This window comes from Ruditapes philippinarum, unplaced genomic scaffold, assembly GCF_026571515.1.
Source record: "Ruditapes philippinarum isolate M1 unplaced genomic scaffold, ASM2657151v2 ctg50_1_1_1_1, whole genome shotgun sequence".
NCBI classification, from domain to species: domain Eukaryota; kingdom Metazoa; phylum Mollusca; class Bivalvia; order Venerida; family Veneridae; genus Ruditapes; species Ruditapes philippinarum.
In genome coordinates, this window is record NW_026861539.1 from 118,360 (window position 1) to 136,862 (window position 18,503).

General features: G+C 33.3%; 1 protein-coding gene across 1 annotated transcript; it reads left to right on the forward strand.

Moving 5' to 3' along the window:
* The first annotated feature begins 2,444 nt into the window (after nt 1–2,444).
* On the forward strand, nt 2,445–12,874 carry LOC132715998 (vitelline membrane outer layer protein 1-like). Its single transcript, XM_060699130.1, has 3 exons — nt 2,445–2,687; nt 10,615–10,818; nt 11,079–12,874. Exons 1-3 carry the CDS (start codon nt 2,535–2,537, stop codon nt 11,334–11,336), a joined length of 615 nt encoding a protein of 204 aa, XP_060555113.1. The 5' UTR covers nt 2,445–2,534; the 3' UTR covers nt 11,337–12,874.
* The last annotated feature ends 5,629 nt before the right edge of the window (nt 12,875–18,503 follow it).

Genomic DNA, 18,503 nt, shown 5'->3' on the forward strand with positions numbered 1-18,503 from the left:
ACCGCAGTATAAATACATTTGCGAATGTTTCATAATTAAAAATGTGACCGTGTTTATATTTATATGTTGAATATTGCTTTAGCCGGTGCTAGAGAGCATGAATGGCGTAAGCTTGCATTCGCCACTGTCATCAATTAACAACCCCAATTAAACAAAGCCTGCAATAGTTTACAGCAATTTTTCTATTTTTGGCGTTCTTTAAAGACAGGGCATCAAGACATCTTTCCGGTACTATCCTTTATCCAACCGAATTAAAATTTTCTGTACTTGATATTACCGGGAACGCTGAGCCCATAGCATATCCTGCAATAACCTATTTTTTAAATGTTGATCTCATTTTGCATTATATCAGATCGTCAAAATAGCATATTTAATATAGGATTAACAATACGATACATTCATATTTTAATGTTTCATACAGCAAAAAAGTGATTATACGTTTGATTTTGACTATATTTATATAACAGAAGATAATGACTTTTTAAAAATTATTAATAGAATAAGACCCTTTTTCAAGACCCAAGTAAAAGTTCCTAATCACAAAATATTCTAAAACTTATCCAATATCATTGTCCCTTATCAAGATTATTTCCACGAAATTGTTTACTTTTCAAGATCATTCGTGAAAATGATGACTTGACTACCGTTTTTAAACTAAAGTTTGTCTTTAAGAACAACAATGCATATTATACGGCATAATTTCAATTTTAGGTAGGCAAGTGACATTTATTGAACTTCTGATGATATAGCAAATCGAAATAAACTGATAAAATAAGATTCAAGTCGTTTTCATGAAGAAACGCCAATGTACGTGAATACGTGCTTCGCGGTATCGCCGGAAAATGTGATTTTATATGACTGAAAAAAGTGTTGAAATATCTGGGAAAAAGTGTTCCTTCGAAAGCATTAAAACAGCAAAATAAATCACGAAAATGCAGACTCGATTTAATTGGGTTGTACATGATAGATAATAAAAAGTGATACAACCCTCAGTCCCCATAGCACCGGCTTAAGCGTGACTCAACTCTCAACACTTAAAAGTGATGGGCTCAATCATTCTAAAGGACCAGGAAAATACATATCAACACTGAAGTGAAGTACGGGGCACCTTTTTGTGGATGCCACTATGCACTTGACACCTGCTGCTTTGATGTATAAATATCGCGTTAAACTCCGATTCAGTAATTTACTCCATTTCAATTTCACATTTCAATTTTTTCAAATTATTGCAAGAGCTTTAGGCCGTACAACGACTTGAAAAAAGTCTTTTGAGCTAAGGATGTTGTGCCAAGAAAAAGAACAATTAGGTACAGTCCCTATGGAAAGACCGGGCATCTAAACCAAGGGCAGTTAAACTTAAGCGGTCACATGTATTAGTTATTGCTAGGTCAAGCTCCGATAAATCTTAACAGATGTATAAATGAGGGCAAACATGGACAGCTGACCAACAGCTTCGCTCCCGCCTAGTCCCGACACAACTCGAACCCGGACCCGTCTCACGTAGTCAAGACGCCAAGATATCCTTGCTCGAGCTGCCAATCGTTTTGAAATCATCAAAGGACGAAACTATGCATGCAGTCAACGCACTAGACTAAACAACCGTTAACGCAAACGACCACTGGCTGAGCTTATGAGGAAAGTTTCGGATTTTTTTAGGGAAGGTGGCATCAGTTCGTCTTACAATTACTAAAATGAAAATTAAGATGTAACGAAAGAAACACAGTTTCATACAAATTCGATTTTTTCATGAAATGATTACTATTTTTACAACTTAACATGTATGCTGAAATTCTCACTTTTTGATACTGCATTTGTATATGATATGTAAAATACATAATTGATATTATTATATTCACTCTTGCTATATATAAATGCATGAAAGTGTATAGATATTCATAAGGCCAAGCCCAGATCTTTTCCAGGTCTTTCACTAGTCATTGTAGATCTAAGATATGTTGTTGATCTCTTCATGGTGCTGAATGACCGTTTCTCTGTAGTGGTAATTTCCCCAGAAGTTTTTAAGGAACTTGTGGACGGGCCAACGCAAGTGCGTCAGTCAACCATGTAACCCGCCATGATTTTTATATATAACACATAAACTTATCAATTCAATAAAATCTACCGACAAAACGTTTTGTTTTTTTAAATTTGATATATCTACTGTATATATAAATTACATTATATACACAACAGATATATCAATTTAAAAAAGACGTTTTGTCGAGAGTCTTTTAATGAATTGATAAATGTGTGTGTTATAGATAAGTTTATAAAATTCATGGCGGGTAGTCGGTCCCAAAGGGGAGTCGATCAAAAATTTTGTCATCAAGTGCCTCTGATTTATACTAGCCGTTTTCCCGGCCTCCGTTTTAGAGGTCTCCTGTGATGTCATAATCATGTGACTTCGTAACTCCGCCTCCTCCTTGAATGGGAAGATGTCTAGATAAAATCTTGTTATAAACTTCAAATCATAAAAAGATATTACCAAATACACATACTTATTTGCTACTTGTAAATGCTGTGGATTGTTGACTATGTATTTCCTACTTCTTGTCAGTGTGCTCGCGTTTTCTCCTGTTGTTGTGTGTTTGGACATAATTGGACCTACAAATCGGGCTAATTGGGGAACGTGGGGTCTTATGCATTATTGTGCAGAAGGTACATATGCTGCCGGATATGATATGAAGGTACGCTCAAAATTTATTATTGCCAATTAATCTGATTGTTTGTTTTTGCATTTAGTTTGTAATTTGTAATTACTGAATAACTGGTTAATTGGTTATCCAGCTCACCCGGTTAATTGGCCGGATCGCCGAGATGTGACCAAATGTGATAAAAAGACATAGAAACCAACCAACCAACCAAACAAACAATAAGATGTTGCCTCTCTTTTTCAACATTTCTTTTCTCCGCAAGTGACCCATTAGATTCTACTAATCATACATGATGTTGAATCAGTGGTGTAAGAGAAATCAAGTGACAATCAGTCAAGTATGAAATAGTAAATTCATACGTTATTGAAAGGGAAAGGAAAACATAACGGATAAAATGATATAAATTTCAACCAAAAAATATTTTGAGGTTTACTTTTTATTGTAGTATGTGGTAAAATATACAAGACAAAGATACCGCAATTGGCATCTGTTTGGAAATCACCAGATATTTTCACAAAAGATCTTAAAATATTTTTTAAGTTTTTGACCTACGATAAAGTCAAATGTTTAGTCATCTTCACAATAGTAAATATTCACTTAAAATAAATCTCAGGATAAGAAACATCCGCGGCAATGTTTATTTGATATTGATGCACTATTTCTGTTTTCGGTTTTGAAGAGCTTGATATATGTATTGAACACAATCATGTTATCCTTAAAAATTTAAAATTAAAATTAGGAGGAAAAAAATTCAATCTGATAGATTTTCTATCTTGAATGTAAATTATCATATGGGTCTTTCTATCTTAAATGTAAATTATCATATGGGTTTCAGAGATTGATAGAAACAAAGTCTACTACGTTATTGCCAAGGTGTAAACAAATAAAAAAGTGCGCAGATTGTACATGCTGGCAGAAAAAAAATCGAATACATGACATTGTACAAAACATAAGTGTTTAGAGATTCTTGACAGCCACCAGGGGCGTATCTCGGCTAATTCGAGCACAGGTCTTTGGCCGAAGGTTTGCCTGAGACTTATATAAACTATAACTCTGTGTTATTACACGGATTTAGGAATTTAATAATCCTACTTGAATGATATTAAAATCACCCTTTGGATATGTTGCCTGCTTTTTAAATTTAATATGCAGGCTTCATAACCTCTGATTTCCTTTCAAAATTCTATTTTATTTAGTTCTGCCCATTGTTTTCTCGTTAAGGGCATACACATTCTTTTACTTGGGGACCATACGCCGCTTTTCATGGAATGGCACTAAAGTGTCATATTGAAGGTTCCATGATAACCGCCATATGAGCACACCTGCAAATGTTTCTAAATTCAAAATGTAACCATAACTATGATTAAATATTGAAGTTTGCTTTAGTCGGTGCAAGGGGGCATGAATGATTACCTGCACTTTCCATTACCGTCCATGAACAGGCTCAATCAAACCGAACCTGCAACATTTTAAATTTTTTTCTTGTTGGACCTTCTTTAGGGATTCTTTATTTCTCTCTATTTTGTTTTTATCTATAGTTACGAAAATAACATCAAGTACCTGTATTGAATGCAAAAGAAATTGCATGAAGTCTAACGTAAGCAATGTTTTAAATAGTTCAAAAATTATTTATTATTAGAGAAAAAAAAACATAGCCAGGTGTCCCTATTGTATTCACTTTCAGAGATCAAAATGGGGGTTATTTCCTTTTTTAACAAGTCTTTTTTCTTTGTTACTTTTCTTTTGATTCACCATGTATAACATGAGATATAATCAAGGACAATCTGCTTAAAATGATCTGTATGACGATAATACAAACACAACGGGTTTAATGTTTTAAAGTTACAATAAGATAAGGTATTCACAGCTAAAAGGTTGTATCAAGCGATCATTTAGGTCCCTTAAAAATATTCTAAATGCGTTTTATGTAAATGTTAAGGAAATAATTATTTTCTACCCAAATAAGCAAAAGAAGAGTTCGGTTTGTGACTATAAATGTGGGCAATGATTCGATGCAAAGATTTTATTGAGATGTCCCGCATTATTCTACACTATCTAAAATGTACTCATATATGATATTTATGAATGTTACTAACTTAGAAACAATATACTAACTTACTTCTACAGGGTAAACATAAATAGGAATTCCATATGGTCCCTTCTATTGTACGAAAAACGCCAAGTTGCAGACAAAAGTTAATCGTGCATATTAATGTAATAAATATAGAAGATATTTGTTTGTTTGTGTGTTAGATGAAATTTTATTTCCTTGAGAGAGCTTTAAAAACAGAATTCTCACGAGTGGCGTAAGTTCACGAGATGAAATAAAATTACCTCTTACAAAACAAACAAACATATTTTATTACATGCTTAAAAACAAGTTTAAATGAAATTTCCTCAATATTAAAGTGACATTTTGCACATATTTTTATAGTAAAGTTGAGCTGAATTGACTGTTAAAATGGTGTTTGACAAACAGGTGATATTTAAAAAATTTTTAGGTTAACATTATAAATCTGCCTTCAATATAAAAAGACTGTCCCACTCTTTTTTATAAACTTAACGGTACACGTAAATTCTAATGGATATTTACAGAAAATTCCTTAGCTTCCGTGTGTTATTTATTGTTTTTGCAAAGTCAATTATTAAATCAAAAGGAATTATTGCAAAATGAAAACTTATTTATCTATTCATATGTTCATTTAGTACATTCCCTTTGATGGGCATTATGTCACTTTAACTTTAAAATGTAAATCTGTTTTCCCCACAGGTAGACTTTACTTTATGCCAATTTTAGTCCAATTTCTCATAAATACAAGAAGTCTTAAGCTGAAAAATAAGTTCGACAATCAACATAAAATGGCGATGATATCATTTATTTTATTAAAAATAATAAATTGTCGCTTGTTTTAATAATAAAAAACAAACAATTCTAGTGAAGAAAAAGTCAAACTATCCTACCCTTTTTCCGTTACTTACGGCGAATTTATTTTAGACTAGGCTTTGTGTAATATAAGCGGCCGCCACTTTTCAAAATTGTGTATTTCATGGGAGGAAAATAAGGATGAGGATTGTAAAAGTCAATAAATAATTGTTAACAGATGTGTTAACATTTAAAAAGCAGCTAGAAATTTGGAAAAAGGCTGTCTTACGAACGCTGGGTTGTTTTCTTATTCTTTTGGCTGATGACTGTCCTTGCTTTCGATATTTTCATATTGCATTAGGCAGTTATTGCTCATATGATGCTTAAAAATGCTTAAATATGCCTAAATATCATCAAGAGCAGTTTTGCACGTGGAAAGAAGTGTATTTTTCAGACTGTAAAAAAAATTTTAGACGATGTTTTGTGATTGGTAATTTTAATGAGTTGAAGTAAGTTTTTTTTATTTTTATTACTTTTGAAATTTAAGTTATTTATCAATTTCAGATTTGTTTATTCTAAGCAGCCCTGACAATGTCAGAATTTTCAGCAAAATAAAATTGAGGTACCATATGGGGAAAATCTTCAAAGTAGTCTATCATTGAAAAGTGTGAAATTATATTTTGATAATTTTCACTGTGAAATTATCAAATATAATTTTCACGGATAAATCAGTAATCCACTCAAACACATAAAATAAAGTTTTTTTTGTGTTTTTTTTTTATATAAATGAACCGTGACATGACATACCCAACATAGAGGTCAAATTTGACATTTTACTTTTTTCAAAGATTTTAAAAATGCATTCTTTCCTGAATCGTTCATAACAAATTTTATTATTTTGACAATAAAAACTTGATTTATAACGCTATTGAACATTATTTGACACCACTCAAAAATTGCAACGTCACGCTTATTTAACTGAATCAGCGATTTCCTTGACATATAATTCCTTCAATTGTAAATGTATCTTAGTACGAAAAACGCATACAGAATTTAAAACTGAAATTATCGACAAGGAAGCTCACATTTGTTATACATTATTACATAAACTTTGTGTAAGAGTACCGTATCAATTGCAAGCTATCTAAAGTTATGTAACGACTTGTTGCACGATCGGAAAAATAAATATATACAAGTACGTGTGTCGTATTCAATTAATTCGCCAAGTGGCGGTAGTGTATATTGTTTTTCATCATAAGTTCACACAGAATCAATGTAACGTAAGATCGTCAACGATCTTTCGTCATCATCGGGAGTTTTCCGCAGTTACAACGCCTGGTGTGGGCTATATCCTGACAATATTGAATTAAGATATGATATTATAACTTTACGAAAAAAGATTTATATGTACATTTATCTCATTCAGTTCAATATATACTTCTTTAAGCGTAAATATAAAATAAAGAAAAGTAGCAAATCTGTAAAACGAGTTATAGAAATATTGACCCCTGAACTGTTGATATGATAAAATACACGGTAGCAATTTGTATTTATTGTTAATAAATATGTTTTCAGTTAAAACAGTCCTGTGTTCATTATATATTATCTTGAATATTATCGATTTTACATTTTGATTTATATCATACCAGTCTGGACTAACAGTGTTACATAAGAATCGACCAGAATTTTAGGGAATATCACATGTAAACATGTTGGGCTTTTTTCAGCGGTTCTATGATTATTTGTTTTGTAATTTTCTTCTTATGAAGGTATAGTTAACATACCTGTATAGTCCCTTATATTTTGCAAATCCAGAAAAAAATCTAAAAACTGTATATATTTATTTTTGTTCGATAGATTGAACCTTCGTTCGTTGTTTGTTTTGTACTTAAATTTATAACCTTGTGTCCGGACACTACGGTGGCATAAAAGTGACATTTGCAATTTTATTTTTCTTTGTTTTTGAAACTTATTTTTTTTTCTGATTTTTTTTGTTTTTTTTTGTTTTTTTTTTGTTTTTTTTTTTTTGTGCATACTTTTTTGTTTATCGTACATATTGTTTTATTTAGTTTTTGATACACATTTTTTTAAAGTTATGATATTGAAAGGCTGTTTTGATTTCCTAAAAAATATGTTCGAAAAACAAAACAAAAATATGTACGAAAAACTAAAATAACATATGTATGCAAAACTAAAAAAAAATACGTATGCAAAACTGGAAAAAGTATGTATGCAAAACTAAAGTAATTTTTTTTGCAAAACTAAAATAAAATATATATGCAAAACTAAAAAAATATGTACGAAAAACAAACAAACAAAAATGTACGGAAGAAAGATGAGAATAAAAAAATATAAATGCAAATGTCACTTTTATGCCACTGTAGGAAACCGGTAGTGCATCATACTCAACAAATAAGCGGGCACAAAACTTCCTAACATAATGATGTTTTATCACGTCGTTGTGTGATCATATACGTGTATGCACGTAAAAGCATTAACACTAACAATTTTAAGTATGATAAATATTTTATTCAGGCATGGGAAACAGACCCACGCAAAAAATATGACGTCAGGCGTTGAACGGCTACGTGCACTACTGCGAAAAAACAAAAGAAGTTATAGCTAATAGTTATCATTGCGGAGAAATGTTTTATGATTTTTGTGCAGTTATGTCTTTGAATCAAGAAATATGCTTTAAAGAACAAGATACACAATACATATTAGGACATTAACGGAATCATAAAATAATACACAGACCACAAAAAAGATCAGCATAGCTTTGTTCGCAACACCATGACTGATATAGTACAAGCTGTTATGTTGTTACAATGAAAACGATGAACCGTCCAATACTGTGCAATAAATTACGTATCGACATTTTGATGATAAAGTCATTTATAATTCAAATGATAATAAAAGCTAATGGATCTGACCAAATATTAGTTAATCACATAGTGAAAAATGTAAGAAATTAAGTAAAAAGTGTTCACGGAACAACCGGCTGTGTTCAACATGTCAACAAATGAAAAGGTATCGAGTAACGTAGCGCTTTGGGCGCGACTTGTTAAACAAATAAAATAATTAAAAGTTCCCTACAGGTAAGGTCATGCCTCCAAAATCTGTTATTCAGGCCGTAGCGACTTAATATTCGCGGAATTCGCGGTTACTACAAATCCGCGAAAGTTTGTCTCCGCGAAAATGCCGTCATTGTGAAAAACGCAAAATATTGTATCCGCGAACATTGCTAGGAATACATTTCTCTATGTGATATGGTTTTTATTTCACGAAATAAAAATGCAGACACTCACTTATATGCATAAACTATTACAACGACTTGACAGAGTTCATTTAAATAACAACGCAAAATAAAATATCACTGTATGTCTTCTGCGTGACTAATGCAGCAGAGGCTATTTTGCCTATTTTGACATCTGTATAGTAATTTACGGGGATTGTATGGAATGTGTAAATGACTTCCTTTTTGCTCTTCACAATATTTTACTTTAAAAAACATTTTGCTTTTTATTATGAAAATAAGTATGGATTTGATGCATGGTACTTACATTATGTTGAATGATGTAATAACAAGGATATTTTGTTTTCCACTTAATTTTTATAATGCAAGACGTGATTTCATCAACTTCAATTTGCCTCTCAATTATATACTCTTGTTTTGAGTGTCCGTTATATAAAACAATGATATCCACGTGATGTGATATTTTCCTTGTTCCACTTACATTAAAGTGTTTATTCCGATTTACATACTTATCAGCCACGACATGTAACCATAAAAAGAAATACTTGGAAAACATTTTTTTCACTGCAAACAAAAAACAATCAAATGAATACATGCAATTATTGTTTAATAATTTTAAGTAAGTAAGCCCTGAAAGTATTTTCTGTTGCAAGGACAATATGTCAAGTTTTGTTTAAGTAGATGGAATAAGATTTGTCAACTCTTATCTCCTTGAAATGTTTTTTCTTGGTACTTAAGATACGATTGAGCTAGTGTTTTGCTAGAGGTTCAAGGTTACGAGTGCAGTTTTCACTTAATCTTAAAGCTGTGAAAATGAGTCATTTCTACCCATATCTTTAAACTGCGGAAACCGTCATCATTGTGGTGAACAATTTTATTATTTTAGTGCACTAATGATTTTTCCTTACATACAATTGATGTACGCACTGTTTAAAAAATGCACAGTCCTGACTGGAACAGCGCGCGTCGTAAAATTAAAAAAAAATGGTGTCAACTTTTTTCTACGATTACGTCATTTGACCACTATGTTGGTAATGTGAGTCAGGGCTCATTAATATTTACTTTTTACTGATTTTGATTCTGTGGAAAAGATTATTTTAATCTTTTGGACATTTTCTGAACATAATTTAGGTTTTTACGAGTTTAATTAGCATTACAGCATTGATTATTTAAAGCATAACTCAATCTGAAAAAAAGAGAAAAATTGTTTCTATCATATTTTAAAATTGCATGTCACATCACTTCGTGGTTCTGTAGAAAGGCCGAACGTTTTGTTTTCTGAGTTTTAGAGTCCCCATCCTTGATGAAATCCGCATAGGGTGGTATAAATTGAAATCTTAAGAAAATTCAAACCATAACTCCTTAGACTGAAACAATGATAGAAAAATTCTATGTAATATGGTTTCCCGCGATGTTATAAATTTGCTTATAAGTGCTTCCACCCTTCTTTCATAAGCTTTGATTGATTGTGCATACACATTATCAAAATAGGTAACACATATTCGAATCAGGTTACATCCTTAGCATACCTAGCAGCTACGAATATTTTGGTCAGACAATCTACGCCCAAATTATTGATGACATTTTTTGTGCCTTTTCTCTACTAAAAGAAACGTAATATTTTAAATACTCTTCAGGAAAAAAATACACATACGAATTGGAACACCTTTCCTCAAATTAGGACTAATATTGCACTTAAGCTTATATACTGCTACTTTTAGGTTACAATAAACATTGTAAAGTATAAGAGAACTGTATGAAGATTACAAGAACAGTAAATCAAACGATCATTTATGATTAATTGCGATGCATTTCACTTTCATAGCCATCATATTTTTTAGATTCAGCCAAAGCAAGGGGTCGATCATGACGATGTGTCACTTATTGCAATTAAGCTTGTGTGTTTGTCACTAGACGGTAGACGCTTTGGTGGAAACATCACTTCAACTTTTGGACATTATTTTGGATACTGGAGTGGCGTAATTATGTGCCCTAATAATATGTTTCTGAAAGAATTTGCGTTACAAGTTGAAGAGAACCAGCATGTGAGTTTAATTTCATTACTCCATTAATTTTAATAAGAATCTGTAGCTTTCTCCATAAATTGTCTTATTTCAAGTATTATATACTAAGTAAAATATGTACAGAAGAAAACTACAAATTAAAGAAAGCTTTCGCTTGGAGACTTTTGAATATTTGACTGATTAAAGCAAGATAGATTTATAAACCAAACGAATTCGCTTCTGCTATAATTGTATTCTATAAACAAAGACTGACTGGTGAATGTATCTTTTTATTCTAAAAGAGTGGGGACGACACAGCTGCGAACTATATTAAGTTCAGATGTGGACGTATGGATTCTGGATCGTGTAACTACGAACTTGCACAAACGCCTGGATATGGGTTTTGGGGAGTAATTGGTGGATGGAGTAGGGAATGTTCAACAAACTCTGCAATATGCGGCATACAGACTCGAGTGGAAGATTATCATTATGGCGGAGATAACACCTGTCTTAATGATGTAAAGTTCACCTGTTGCAATGATGACTCTTTGAAAAAGTAAAATGTAAAAATTTAAGCTAGAACACCGCTTAGGAACTAAATAAAAAGCTGACAATATTGCACAGTTATATGCCTTACAGGACACCTGTATGCAAATTTTAAATAAAATTTAGCGTATGGTGTATGGACATTTTTCTGAACTAAAACTTGGCTATTAGAAGTACTCTTTTTCAGCAATGAGGAAACTCTAAATAATCTATAATTATTATATCATAATTATGAAAACTGTTTTTTTTTATTGATCATTGTTAAGAAACAAATACTAGCATTCAGGTAACAAATCACATGTGAAATATAATTGTTTTTATACAAAAATGTTTGTAATATGTATAAAAATGGTATCCTACCCCACCTACTTTAACACATTTTTGATAATTTACCTATTAAAAGGCCTTATTCAAAAATTCCTAAAATTTGCCATAATGATGAGTGGTTTCAAGAGTTTGCCAAAATTTTCTAAAAAGCATATTGATTGATGTTGCAAAATATTAGATACTTTTACTATGTAGTTCTTATTTTATTAGACTTAAGAAATATATTGTATCATATTCGCTTTAAAATTTAGCATTATTTAGCCAATGAATACCTTCAATCATTATATAAATATTATAATTATATAAGCAATTATCATAGTATTGCAAGCAATCCAAAAGTCCCCTACCGGTTAGAACCCCAGCAACATTCTGATGGGCCATTGGCCATTCAATTTTACCAGTGAATGAATGACATGAATGAACTTAAACCTTTTGAGTTCTAAGTTTGTCTATATCACAGTAATGTGTTAAGTTTCCCTGCCTAGTAAGGAAATTATGTTTATACAACCTTGTCATATTATTACGATGTGGGATTTTAAAGTAAATCCTGAAAGGAATGATTCATAAGAAATTGGAGTGAAAAATACCAATTTCTCGAAAAAAGTTCAAGGGAGACACAATTCTGGACTAGTCTTGCTAGAGTATTTAATCTTCTCAAAAATGTTGAGTGATAATAAGAAACATATAAACATTATAAGAAGTTTGAAGTAGATACATTAGGAAATAATGAAGTTATTTTAAACATACAACATTTTTTTCCATAAAAATTCTAAGTTCAAGGGAGGTAATAATGATAATTTTTGTGCTAGAGTTGTAAACCTTGTCACAGATGATGTGGTTGATGACCAGAAATTTATATTTAAAGTTTGAAATCACACCTTAAGAAATAAAGAACTTATAGTGAAAAAGCTGAAAAATTTAAATCAGAAATCTTGAAATTCAGGCTTTTTGGTGCCATAGCAACCAGAATGTTCAACATAGGAAGAAAAAAAAAGATGTGCATAAATTCCAGACTGCCACCTACCCATATTTCAAGTTTCATAAAATATTTTTAGTACTTTTTGAGTAATCACTGGATCCAGTTTATGTGTTAAATTTACCATATTTTCAGACTATTTGTTGCCATATCAACAAGAATTTTCAACATAGGAAGACAAAAAAGACGTGCATAATCTCAAAACTGCCATCTATCCATATATCAAGTTTCATAAAAATATTTTCAGTACTTTTTTGCGTTATCGCGGAATCCAGTTTTGTGGACGGACGGACTGACGGACGGACAGACACACGGACATACAGACGGACAGACGGACTGAGGGTTAACCTAAAGTCCCCCTCCGGTTAAACCGGTAGGGGACTAATTACACTTTTTTTGTTCCATAAGGGATTTGAGAGATACACAAATAATGTAAAAAAGAAAAAAAGATGCTCCTTTTGGGGTTTAAAGCAACGCCCCTAAGTTTCAAATTAGTTGACATTAACTTGATGGGATTCGAACCAAAAGTGATGAGGGGCAATTGGTTTAAAAACACAAAATCTTAAAACTCTAGCCTGAATACCTCTTTCTGTGAAATAACTTTCCGCTACTTCTTGATCATTATATACATACACCGCTCTATCGATTCACAGACTTGATAGTAACCGTTCGATATGTTTACCGACTGTTGAGTCCTCGACTGCCCCTTACCCACGGGAATTGCTGAACCTTTATTTTCGGATAATCAAAAAATTAAAGCGAAAACTGTATGTGGTTAAATAGACGCTAAATCCTACGATAGTATTCCCGCTATATTGATGTCGAAACAAAATCTGCACTCTTGCCCCTATAATAAAGTAATGCGCCCTTAATCCTCAGTCAATATTTCTAAACAAAAATTTCTGTGATTATATAAATATTTCAAATATAATTAATAAAATCATCATTTGTAGAATCTACTTTCATCAACCATAAGGAATTCATTAACGAATTGCACTATTTAATACGAATATGAAAAAAAAAACCACAAAAAACAAAGGGCCATAATTAGGTTAAACATAATGGAATCACTTATCTGCTTCAACAAGTGCAAGAGCACTTGATGTCAAATTTCTGTAAAGAAACATTGTTCGATATACTAGTATATTCCAAATAAGAAGAAAATCCAAAGGGCTATTATAAGGTCAACTGGCAACCCAAAGCAAGATATTCACATAATCTTGTTATACACCACGTTTAATTGAAATATTTCATTACTTACTGTAATTTTTGACTGGTAACAAATTATCTATTTTTAGTTAAATGTACATTGACCTTGACTATACAGGACCAAAAAGCAGGCAGATGAGCTGCCAGGAGTGCAACACACTAGATAGTTTCTGTTCAATGAATATATAAAGTTTGTTTAAATATTCTAATTGATACATGTTATGGAAAAACCAAAGGGTCATAGCTTGGTCAAAATTTATCCAGACACAAAACCAAGACAGTGAAAGTTTGAACTATATCCTTTACGGAATGTAGGAGGTGTTGCGCACAGAAGATATTGTTCACTATATTTTCTTTATAAGGAAACAAATAAAGGGCCATAATTAAAAAAAAATAGTCGATCACAAAATCCTGACATTATGTGCAAGGGTACTTAATTACAAAGCTTCCATGAGAGTTTGGTCAAAATTCCTTTAGGAATTTAGGAGGGGTTGCGCTAAAAGACATTGTTTACGCCCGACTGCTCACCGATATACAAATACCTATTAACCAGTTTTTCCAACGGAAAACCTGGTTATCCAGTAAAACTGGGATACTCTTTGAAAGTTTGAACAAAACCCCTTGAAAAATGTAGGAGGAGTTGCGCACAGAAGAAATTGTTTACGCCAGACCGCCCGCTGACATACATCAATCTTTGGTTGTGTGAGCTTTACTGCATTCATTAAGGCTATCACCGGTTGATAACTTGCAATCAGCACAATTAGATAGCCCTATCACCGTGAGCTTTACTGCATTTTTTCAAGCTATCAACGTGGGTTAACTTGTGAAAAGATAAATTTGATAGGTCTATCACCACTGCTTTGTTAATTTTTCTGTATTCCCTATGGCTTTCGTCGAGGGTAAACTTGCAATAAAAACATGAGATATGCGTCTCACTGTGTGCTGTGTGAGCTGTGCTGACTTCCCTAAAGCAATCATTGTTGGTAAACCTGCGTTAAAACCATTAGATATACCTATAACCGTGGTTTGTTTGTGTACGTGTTACTGCATTCCCTGAGGCTATCAACGTAGGTGAATCTGCGATAAGAACCATTAGATAGACCTATCACCTTTGGTTGTTTGAGCTTTAGAGCATTTACTGAGATTATCTTTTGGGTTAATTTGCGCGAAGAACCATAATATAGGCCTATCACGGTGGGTTAATTGGCGAAAAGAACCGTTAAATAGGTATATTACCGTAAGATGTTTTAGCTATACTGCAAGTATCTGCAGCTATCACCGTGGTTTAACTTGCGATGAATTGATAGGCTATTCAATTTGAATTACTTATCACCGTAGATTGTGTTATTTTTACTGCATTCCCTAGTATATCACAGTATGTTAATTTGCGATCAGAAACATCAGATAGGACTCTGAAGGTTGGTTTAATTGTGATAAGAACCATAAGATTCTCTATCACCGTAGGTTGTGTGAGGTTTACTGCATTCCGTGAGGTTATCACCGTGGTTTATCTTGCGAAAAGAACCGTTAGATAGACCAATCATTGTTGGTTGTTTGAGCTTGACTACATTCATTGAGGCTATCTCCTTTGAATTACGTGCGTCAAGGACGATTAGATAGGCCTATTATCTTTACTTGTTTGAGATTTACTGTATTCCTTGATGCTATAATCGTGGAATACCTTGCCATAAGTACCATTATTAGACATAACACCGTGTGTTGTGTGATCCCACTGCATATCCGGAGGCTATAACCGGTTAGGCGATAAAAATCCTTACATAGGCCATGCACAGTTGTTTGTGTGTGACGTTTAATTCATTCTCTGATGCTATCACCGTGGGTTGACATGTGACAGGAACCATAAGATTGACCGATCATATTCCTTGACTCTATCACGTTACTTAACTTGCAAAAAACCATTAATGCAGGATATCACAATGGATTAACTTTCGATCAAAACAATTAAACAGTCCTATCACCTTGGGTTGTGTGAGCTTTACTGCGCTCCCTGAGACTGTCTTCTTGGGTTAACTTACGATTAGAAACGTTTAATATGCCAAATTATTGAGGGTTGTGCGAGCCTGGCTGCATTCCCTGAGGCTATCACCGTGGATAGCCTTGTGATAATAACCATAAGATATCAGAGTGGGTTGATTTTGTGAAACTTACTGTATTCCCTATGACTATCAATTTGTGTTAACTTACGATAAGAACCATTAGATAGACCAAATTGCCTTGTGTTAACTTGCGATTAGAACAATTAGGAAGACCTATCATCGTAGATTGCGAGAGATTTATTGCATTCCTTGGAGCTATCAACATGGGTTAACTTGCAAAAAGAACCATTAGATAGGCCTTCCACAGTGGGTTTTGTCAGCTTTTCTGCATTTCCTTAGTTACCTTGCAATAAGAATCATAAGATATGTATATCACCATAGGTTGTGTCAGCTTGACTGCATTTCCTCAGGGTATCACCATTGGTAGTCATGCGATAAGAACCATTTGATAGGCCTATCACTGTTGGTCGATTGTGTGAGCTTTACTGCATTTACCGGAGGCTATCAGTGTGGGTTAACTTACGATAAGAACCATTCGATAGACTTATAATTTTATTTTAATTGCAATAAGAATCAGAAGATTGGCCTATCACCATGGGTTGTGTGATTTTTACTGCATTCCCTGAGTCTATCACCGTAAGTTAACTTGCAATAAGAATCATTAAACTGAGTGAATATATGTATGTAATTAAGTTTCTTCATACTCTCCACCGGTTGCCCGTATAGGCGAGTTCTTCAGAAGAGTAATAGTCGTTTTAGAGTCTGGAGGACAGCGCAAGATACAGATAGCAAGGTGCCACAATTTCAGAACAAGAAGGCCAAGATGGCCCTTAATCGCTCATCTGACCCATCAATTTCATCCGAACAATTATCAAGACAAGCATTCTCAGACCAAGTTTCATAAAATGTGAGTCAAAAATGTGACAACTAGTGTTAACAAGGATTATCCAAATTTGAGCAGTTTGACCTAGATTTTGACACCAGGTGACTCATATTGGAATTGGACGTAGAAATCATCAAAAGAAACTTTTAAACCAATTTCCTTGATATTTGGATCAAAGCAGTAACCACTTAAGTGTTAACAAGATTTTTCTATTTTTAGCTCCTGTGACCTTTTTTTTTCATCCGAGGTGACCCATGTGTGAACTTATCCGAGCATTTACCTACGCAAGCATCCTGACTAAGTTTGATGATTACAGAGACAAAAATGTTGACACGTCTAGAGTGATAACGATGTTTTTTTTACTTTTAGCTCCTGTGACCTAGTTTTTCATCCGAGATAATATATGTTCAAACTCCTCCGAGCAATTACCTAGATAAGCAACCTGACGAAGTTTGATGATGATCGAGTAAAAAATGTAACCGCTAGAGTGTTAAGAAGGTTTTTCTATTTTAAGCTCTTGTGACCTTGTTCTTCATCCGAAATGACCCATATTCAAGCTCATCCTAGCAATTATCTAGGCAAGCATCCTGACCAAGTTTGATGAAAATTGAGTCAAAAATGTGACCTCTAGAGTGTTAACAAGGTTTTTCAATATTTAGGCCTTGTGACCTAGTTTTTGGCCTCAGGTGACCCATATTCACAGTTGACCTAGAAATCATCAAAACAAACTTTCAGATCAAGTTCAAGGATATTTGGATCAAAACATTAGCCACTATTGTGTTAACAAGATTTTTCTATTTAAAGCTCCTGTGACCTGTTTTTTATCCGAGATGACACATGTTTAAATTCATCAGAGCATTTACCTAGCCAAGCATCCTGACCAAGTTTGATGATGATTGAGGCAAAAATGTGACCGCTAGAGTGTTAACAAGTTTTTTTTTCTATTTTTAGCTCATGTGACCTAGTTTTTCAACCGAGATGACCCATGTTCAATCCCATCCAAGCAATTACCAAGATAAACATCCTGACGAAGCTTGATGATGATGGAGTCAAAAATGTGACGGTTTGAGTGTTAACAACGTTTTTCTATTTTTAGCTCCTGTGACATTGTTTTTCATCCGAGATAAACCCATGTTCAAACTCATCCAAACAATTACCTAGTTTAGCATCCTGACCAAGTTTGATTATGATCGAGTCAAAAATGTGACAGCTAGAGTGTAAACAATGTTTATATATTGTTAGCTCCTGTGACCTAGTTTATCATTCGAAATGATCCATGTTCAAAGTACTCCGAGCTATTACCTGGATAAGCATCCTGACCAAGTTTGATGATGATTGAGGCATAAATGTGACCGCTAGAGTGTTAACAAGGTTTTTTATTTCTAGCCCCTGTGACCTAGTTTTTTTATAATAACCGAGATGACCTATGTTCGAATTTATCCGATCAATTACCAAGAAAAGCATCCTGACCAAGTTTGATGATGATCGAGTAAAAAATATGACCGCTAGAGTGTTAACAAGGTTCCTCTATTTTTAGCTCATGTGACCTTGTTTTTCATTCGAGATGACCCATGTTCGAACGCGTTCGAGCTATTACCTAGAAAAGCATCCTGACCAGGCTTAATGATGTTTGAGTCAAAAATGTGACCGCTAGACTGTTCACATTTTTTTTATTTTAGATCCAGTGAACTAGTTTTTCATCCGAGATAACCCATGTTAAAACTCATCC

Coding starts and splice junctions, on each gene's coding strand:
- LOC132715998 (XM_060699130.1), top strand. CDS start 2,535: ATGTATTTCCTACTTCTTGTCAGTGTGCTCGCGTTTTCTCCTGTTGTT. Junction 2,688..10,614: donor CTGCCGGATATGATATGAAG/GTACGCTCAAAA, acceptor CATATTTTTTAG/ATTCAGCCAAAGCAAGGGGT. Junction 10,819..11,078: donor AAGTTGAAGAGAACCAGCAT/GTGAGTTTAATT, acceptor TTATTCTAAAAG/AGTGGGGACGACACAGCTGC.